A 7519-nucleotide genomic window follows, 5' to 3' on the forward strand; every position below is an offset into this window, starting at 1 on the left:
CCGGGCGCTGAGCCGCCGCTCTGCGTGTTTCAGATCGACGTGCAGCTGCGCATCATGTCGCTGCTGTCGCCGCGAGACCTGTGTCGCCTGGGCTGCACCGGCTCCTACTGGCGGGCGGCGGTGCGCGACCCGCTGCTCTGGAGGCGCTTTCTGCTGAGGGATCTCCCGTCGTGGGCGGCGGTGGACTGGAAGTCGCTCCCGAGCGCGGAGGTCCTTAAGCAAGTCCTTTCCGAAGCCGGCGGCAGCGCGCTGTGCGACTACATGGCGGTGTGAGTGTCCTCGCGCCCTCCGGGGGCGCCGGCCGGCTCCGCGGCAGCGGCGCTCGGCGCGCGGCAGCTCTCGTGCCGGTGCCCGCAGGGCCCTGCTGCCGGGCGCTGCTGCGGTCGGATGTGACCTTGCGTCTCGGGTGCGGATGTCTGTGGGTATCATTTCCTGCTATGTGACCGTCTGGTCTGCTCTTTCCGATTAGAATTAAAGAAGAATGCAAAATCATATTAAAAAAACCTCTCGGTGTATTGTATGCCAACTATGCCACAGAAATACAGCCGTCTTGGAGGCTGCGTGCTGTGCTGAGCTTGTTGAGGAAGACGTGGTCTCCACTCTCAGTAGAAAAGATAATTACCTATTTTATTAAAAGTACTAAGTCTTTAAAATACGGCAAATAAATCTTAGTTTTTTTGTCTCACTTCACAATAAATACGCTAATCTTGGCAATCTCTCTGTCTCTCATCCCTATTTTACAGCCAGGGAAGAGGCACCCTAGAATTTGAAGTGCAAAATGTCCTTTAATTCTGAACATTGGATTTAAATCTCTTTAGGTGTGAATACTTCAGAGCACATCGCATACTTGAAGCCAGCTGTCACTGATTTCCATTGTGTCTGTGAGCACTTAATGTTTTTGGTGATGTCAGCTGAAATGTCTCGGGTTGGGTACAGAGGAGCACACGGTTGATGTTTCCTTGAAGTGATTTATCTAGCATCACATGACCAGAAGCAAAGACTGAAGCTGCTTCTCCAGGATGTCTGTCAGTCCCGTCTGTAACTGTTACATCTTTTCTTGGGATTACCAAAGTCTCTTCATGCCTTGGAACTTGGCAGGACTAGCGGTTTTACCTGCTTGGTGCTGGTGATCTAAACCATCAGTTTTTAACTGTCATTTCTGAGCTGTGCTCAAGTTGTTCTGATAACACAGCATGAGAATTTTGGGACCTAAATTAACTGATGTTGTTTGATTAATACCTCTTTTGTATTTTGTGTTTAATTTCTAGTTGCGTCTATTTTACACAGATATAAAAAAAGCTGTCCTCAGAGTAGAAGAAGTCTGAAATCAAGCCGTCCGCGGTATGGGGCTGTGACATCCTTTTTGCAATCACTGGTCACTCAGGCAGAACCTCGCTTTGCTATGTTTGGGCCAGGGTTGGAAGAGCTGGATGACTCTTTAGTGCAAAAGATGATGACTTGCCCAGAAATTCTACTAGTGGCTGGCCTACCTCAAAGACGAATTCATGGTAATGCTCTGGTTTTTGTTTTCTGGGTTTTTTAAATTTTATAAAAAGATATGTCTTATAAAACAAAAAAAGTTGGGGGAGAAATAGGTAAAAAGAATGTTTTTTTAATGCTCCCCTTGAAGCTCAATAATGTAATTGTAAAAAATTTATTTCTTTTATATATATATATATATATATATATTCCAAAGGATAAACACAATAACCAGTTAGGATAAAATTTTAGCTCCAGTGAATTTAATGGTTAAATTTGTACAGTGTCAGAGGATCAAGATTTTGCTCTTTATACTTGTATTTTGATCCTAAATTCCATGCCACACATGCTGTTGTGATGGATAAGCGTGAACACGACTTCCTTTAAGTAGTGCTTACTATTGGTTAGTGCCACTATTACTTAGTGGTTAAAAATATGCTTATCTTTTTATACTGATCCTTTATCTGATTGAATATTCTGGTGTCAAATGGGTGTAAACGTTCTTCATTTAAAAAGGGGTTGTAGAATCAGATGAAGGAATTTTTTTGATATTTAGAGGGGATTTAAAAAAACCATACTTTTGAACATCTCTAATTTTGCTTCAGTCCAAACCAGATACAAAAACTGAGGACTGTTTTTAACTAAGAATAACTAATATTTAAGCACAGCAGAATTGGGATAATTAAATTATATTTATAGGAAGTGGGAAAACATGCATTCTTTGCTGTTATTTTCTGTTCTCTTTTATGTCCTTTTCAATGCAGCTTGTCCTAAATAGACTAGAGCTTTACTATGTCAGTTTAGGCTAGCAGATGCAAATCAGCTTCTCCATGACTTAAATTTCTAGGTTCTAATACAAGTATCAAAAAACAAACAAACCTGGAAATGCCTCCTGATTTTCTTTTGATTTTATTTCCTTGCGAAATAATAAGTATGCTTCCCCATAACAGCAACACCTAGGTTTAGAGGCATCTATTTTACAGCCCCAGTAGAATTTTCAGCCTGTCGTTTAGTTGTGTTCAGTAACCAGATATTTGTAATCTCATATGTTCATTTTCTCCTTGTAGGAATTGGATCAGGAGTCAGTTTTCAGTTCAATAACAATCAAAAATTCAATATTCTGACATTGTATTCAACCACCAGGTAAGATTTGTTCTCCACAAAAAAAAMCCACCAACAGTACAGTTTCTCAGTTATTTCATACTTTCTCTCATAGTTTCATGATGTCAGTTTTATGCCTTTATTGCATACGTGGATATCTCTTATAAACTGAAGCTTCAATATGTATCTTCCCTATTTCCTTCCCTTTCTCCAACCTATAAACTTCCATGTGGAATTAGTAAACCTTCTTCCCAAAACTGATACATAACAAATGTTTTATGACAAATGCATAACAGGTGCTTCTATCCCTCTTGATATTCTGACTGTTTCCCTTTTGAAGTATTCTATAAACTCATTCCTGGGGTGTATTTTAATGTGCATCCTGCAGACTGCTAACCATCTGTATGTGCACACTCAAATAAAATGGGGGAATTAAGCTGTTTTCCTGGCTTAGGCCATTTTCCTGACCCTTTGCTGTGCTGCTATCGCTGCCTGGACTCTGTTTTCTCGTTTTCTATCTAAATTAACCTGGCTATTATTATTAAATGGCTGAAGTATTTTAATATCTTTCAGTGTGGAAAGGAGGAGAGCAAGGGCAGAGCAAGCTGTTGTTGTGAATAAGATGTTCTACCAAGACAACAGTACAGTGGGGAATCAGCAAGCTGTGCACTACAATGTAATAGCTCAAGTTAAAAAGGTGTGCGAAGTAGTTGATGGATTCATCTATGTTGCTAATGCAGAAGCTCATAAAAGTAAGGGGTTTCTCTTTATTATATTTACTCATATTTTGTGAATGATTGAAATGTCATAAAAGATATGTGAAGAATATGGGATACCTCAAAATCCATATCCCAGTTCTTTCAAGGTATGCTTCCTTGGTGCTATTTCTTCAGTGGCTTTTCAAGTTGAAGAGGTCCCCTCTCCTAGACACTCTCTCTCACCTTCCTGTGAGGCTTTATGGCCCTTTCTGTCAGTGCCAGTACCGTGTGGCTGCTCTCTTACGTCAGATCTGGGAAATGATCTGGATTAAAAAAACAGAACAAAACAAAATCTGGGAGGAGGTAGCGGAGTGGAGGGGGTGGGGTGGGTGGGAGAAGAAGCCTGAAATACAGCAGTGGTGATGTAATAACCTGGAAACAGAGCCTTTACTGGGAACGCTGCAGTGAAAGATGTAACCAACCCAAATTAGGATTGTCTTGTTATAATAGCCTAAATAAGGGTAATCCAAACACCTGTTATGGTGGACTGTCTTTATATTCATCAGCTTTAAGTGGAGGGAAGGGGCTAACTCAGGAAAGCAGGGGGTAAAAAAAATGTGGGGGGATATACTGGCAAGAAAAATTAAGTCAGTAGGGAAGGGCTACTGACTGTGTAGGGTATCAGTATTTCTTAATGGCCTATTGTGATTTTGATCTCTGTGAGGTACTTGGAAAACGCTCCGGTGTTAAGGACTAGAATAGGTTGCCTGTAAATCTACAGAGATCTTTAAATAACAGCTAAGAATGACATGAGTACAGCTGATCCAGCCCTGAGATAAGCAGAATTAGATCATTTGCCCACGCCACTTCCAGCCCTACGTTTCCTCGCTTTTGTGAACTGAAATAATAAATATTTGAAAAATCAAGATAAAAGAAAAATATTCTGCTTGGGATTTACATATATTTAATACTCATATATTACAAATTGTTTCCTAGAGCATGATCGTGAAGAGGAACTGGCCCATATTTTGGCAATGATTGATCCTGCTCTTGGGCCTCAAAACAGACCTCTGCTGGTTTTATCTTGTGTCTCTCATGTTGGTGTGAAAAGAATTCCTTGTGTTTACATGGCACATCAGTTGCAACTGAATCTGTTACATCAGCCCTGGATGGTACTTGCTTTAAAACCTTTATTTTCCTTCGATTTCTCTGCACTTAAAAGCAATTTAGGCTTATTGTGGCTCTTGAACTGTACCTATCTAAGTAAATGCATAGCTTTCAACACTACTATTTGAGCACTCCACTTAAGTGATGAATTTAGCTTTTCTGATCCTATGAGATAAAGCATTATAGCCTAGCATAACATAGAGAAGCTAAGTGGCTTGCCCAGGAACACACGAGAAGCTTCACATGGAGCCAGAGTGGAAGGAAGGATGAATTGCTGGTCTTGAAGAGGGTAAGAAAGCTTCAGTTAATTTGAATCTGAATTTCCTTGACCTAAGGCCTTAGCCACAAGGTAGGCTTTTCTGTCATTTTTCGGGAGACTAATTGACACCTGCTTGACATGATATATGGAGTTTTTGACAAATCACAGTTTTTTGCCTAGCCCATGAGGTCCTGAGCCCATTCTTTTATGCTTGTTGAGCACAATGTATATCAGTGTGTCTCAGTAACATATAATTTTGTTTTTGATGACATAGTGTAGTTAAAGGATAATACTTTAAAAAAAAGACAGATCTAATTCCTTTGTGTTCATAAGGACAATGTTTACAAGCTTTTTTCTTAAAGTACCATTTATAATAACCACTTCATAATATATTAGAAAATTTGAGAAGTAATAATATGTCTTGAATTCTAAAGCTGGCAGCATTTTTCCTCTAAGAATTATTATAAAGAGGATTTTCAAGTAGACCATCATCTGTAAAGTAAATAAAATGTTCTAGGATAGCTGATGGAGGGCTTCGTATAAAATTTGCTGTGATATCAAGAATGCAAATGGCTCTCTTTTCTAATGGCTCTCATAATTCATTATGTAAAGAATAATGTTTGCTTTTTGTACCTTACTCTAAGAAACCTGCCCTGTCAAGGTACCTAGAAACCAATGATAAAAATTTAGATTTGACATGAGTATTTCTGACATAAGGATAGACATGAAGTGCTGATACAATATTGTTAGATCCGTTGCCTGTAATCTGTAATATAGTAGCTTATCTTATTTTTACAGGTGCAGGACACTGTAGCGGCTACTTTAGATGGACTGCTAAGTGGACTTGAGTGGCTCTTGGAAGAAGCAGATTGTAAAAATCCACAGTAATAAAACTTGCTTCATTTTACTGTATAGAGACTTTATTGTGTTGCAATTCAGATGAAGTGAGACTCTTGTCCTGACACAGCATTGTCAGATAAAAGATTTAAAAGACATGCATATATTTGTTTGTACATACTTTCATAATTAACATTCTTCCAACTGTAGACCTGAATTAGAACTACAAGCCGGATTGCCTGGATTCCAGCAGCTGATGAAGAAGTGATTTTTTGGAAGCTGTGGGGTTTTGTTCTCTTTTAAGTTGAGGCATTTACGAAGCAATCTTTTCTCTGTACATCTTATAATCTAATCTGTTTTTGTAAATATACCTAGCACTTGGTTAATTTTTCAGCACAGCCCTATGGCATACATCACATCACATTTACAAAATATATTCAGTGGAGATCTTGACAGTGACAATTCCCAACCAAAGAAAATACACTGTATCCTGTACTGTGCTTTCAGCTCATCATCTTTTGTAGTAGGTTAATATAAAGGCAGTATTTCTTTCAAAATAATAAATTCCTCTATATTTTTTCAGGAGCAATGCCTAGACAAAAAATAGTGCTTGAAGGAGAATTGTCAGCCCAGAGCAAAATTCTCAGAAGCAAACCAACAAAATACTCCATATGAATCATTTGTTTCTTGTTTGTGATCTTATTTATTAATGAACCGCAAAAGACTTCAGCATCTTCTGCTTTCTGCTTCAGTGAAGTTATTGGCTTGAACTGGACATCCTTCTGTTATCACAAACAAATGTTAGATCGAATCATTAGGACTTTACAACATCTATCAAATGCATAAATCCCAAGGATCTACTAGTTACTCAAATAGTTGTGGCATTTGCAGATGTGAAGTGTGCCTGGCTTGAAATTTTCTACACAGAAGTATTTTTATAGAAGAGAGACAACGTTTTAGAGTTAGAATTGTATTTTCCATATTGGTGCCTTTTAGGATAGTTCTGCTTCTAGTCTTCCACCTTTTTATTGTTTTTTCAATTATTGGATGAATGCCCACAAGCTTTCCTTGACGTTTTTGTCTAGGCATGTGTTTGTTTTCTTTCCCTGCATCTCTCTGTCCTCTGTCTTCTGCTTCATTTCTATGCATGGAAATGCAGTAGTCTCACAAACAGTTGTTTCTTGGTATCTAGATAAATGGATACATAGTGTACATTCAGCTGTCATGTATAACTGTACAGTGTAGCTGTAACTGCCCTCAGTCTGGTAAGTGTGTTTGATGCATAACACAACTATTTTAAAGACATTCCATTTGGGAAGTCTCTTTTTTTTTAACGAACTAGGAGGTGTCTTTGCATTTTTTTTCTTCTTTATCCACAGTTAACTCAATTTTCTAGACTTTTTTTTCTGACTTCTTATCAGGACACGTGGGGGTGTTTCAAGGGAAAATCCATGGGAAACTATGCTATGCTAATTCTGTGTTTTATCCTTTTTTAGTAAGTTATGAGTACTTTCCCTTTAAAACAGTGGGGACACAAAATGTGTATCAATATTTGGGGGAAATTTCCATATTTTGTGGTTGGATGTATGTGACTTTCCTGCTAGTCATAACAATTCTGGAATGATTCATCCACATTTTAGAGGGGCGAATGTTGCAATCTGATACTATGTTAGCTACTATGTGTTTGTTTATGCAAGATCTTCATTATAACATTTTTCTGCTTTCTTCCTAAAGAATAAATTATTTTTTGAAGAGAGTGGTACTTCCAGTCTTTCTCTCTTTGTGTGTGTGTGTGTGTGTGTGTGTGTGTGTGTGTGTGTAGGCTTCGCAATGTCTGTGATTGTGCTACAACAACAGATAACAATGTATTGGTATAAACATTGTTTTTATTAGTGACTTTAATGTTATTGAATGTGTCATGAACAGATATTAATTCACTGTCATTTTAAAGGTCAAGATAATGTAGGGAATATAATTT

General features: G+C 38.5%; 1 protein-coding gene across 2 annotated transcripts; it reads left to right on the forward strand.

The window, feature by feature from the left end:
• Positions 1-6: 6 nt before the first annotated feature.
• FBXO4 (F-box protein 4) lies at positions 7-7297 on the forward strand. Of its 2 annotated transcripts, none has more exons than XR_003252224.1 (6): positions 7-269; positions 1288-1508; positions 2547-2622; positions 3154-3332; positions 4275-4734; positions 5503-5591. XR_003252224.1 is itself a non-coding variant. In XM_026058130.1 (6 exons), exons 1-6 carry the CDS (start codon positions 55-57, stop codon positions 5590-5592), a joined length of 957 nt encoding a protein of 318 aa, XP_025913915.1. In that variant the 5' UTR covers positions 7-54; the 3' UTR covers positions 5593-7297. The 2 variants fall into 2 exon arrangements, 1 of the variants encoding a protein (XP_025913915.1); XM_026058130.1 differs by having other exon boundaries at positions 4275-4450; positions 5503-7297.
• Positions 7298-7519: the final 222 nt, after the last annotated feature.

The sequence above is a fragment of the Apteryx rowi genome, unplaced genomic scaffold, assembly GCF_003343035.1.
Source record: "Apteryx rowi isolate R43461 unplaced genomic scaffold, aptRow1 scaffold_143, whole genome shotgun sequence".
NCBI lineage: Eukaryota > Metazoa > Chordata > Aves > Apterygiformes > Apterygidae > Apteryx > Apteryx rowi.

Excerpts from the sequence above, each read along its gene's own strand:
- FBXO4 (XM_026058130.1), top strand. The coding sequence starts at position 55 with ATGTCGCTGCTGTCGCCGCGAGACCTGTGTCGCCTGGGCTGCACCGGC. Across the intron at positions 1,509-2,546 it reads ACCTCAAAGACGAATTCATG|GAATTGGATCAGGAGTCAGT; the intron begins GTAATGCTCTGG and ends TTCTCCTTGTAG. Across the intron at positions 4,451-5,502 it reads TGTTACATCAGCCCTGGATG|GTGCAGGACACTGTAGCGGC; the intron begins GTACTTGCTTTA and ends TTATTTTTACAG.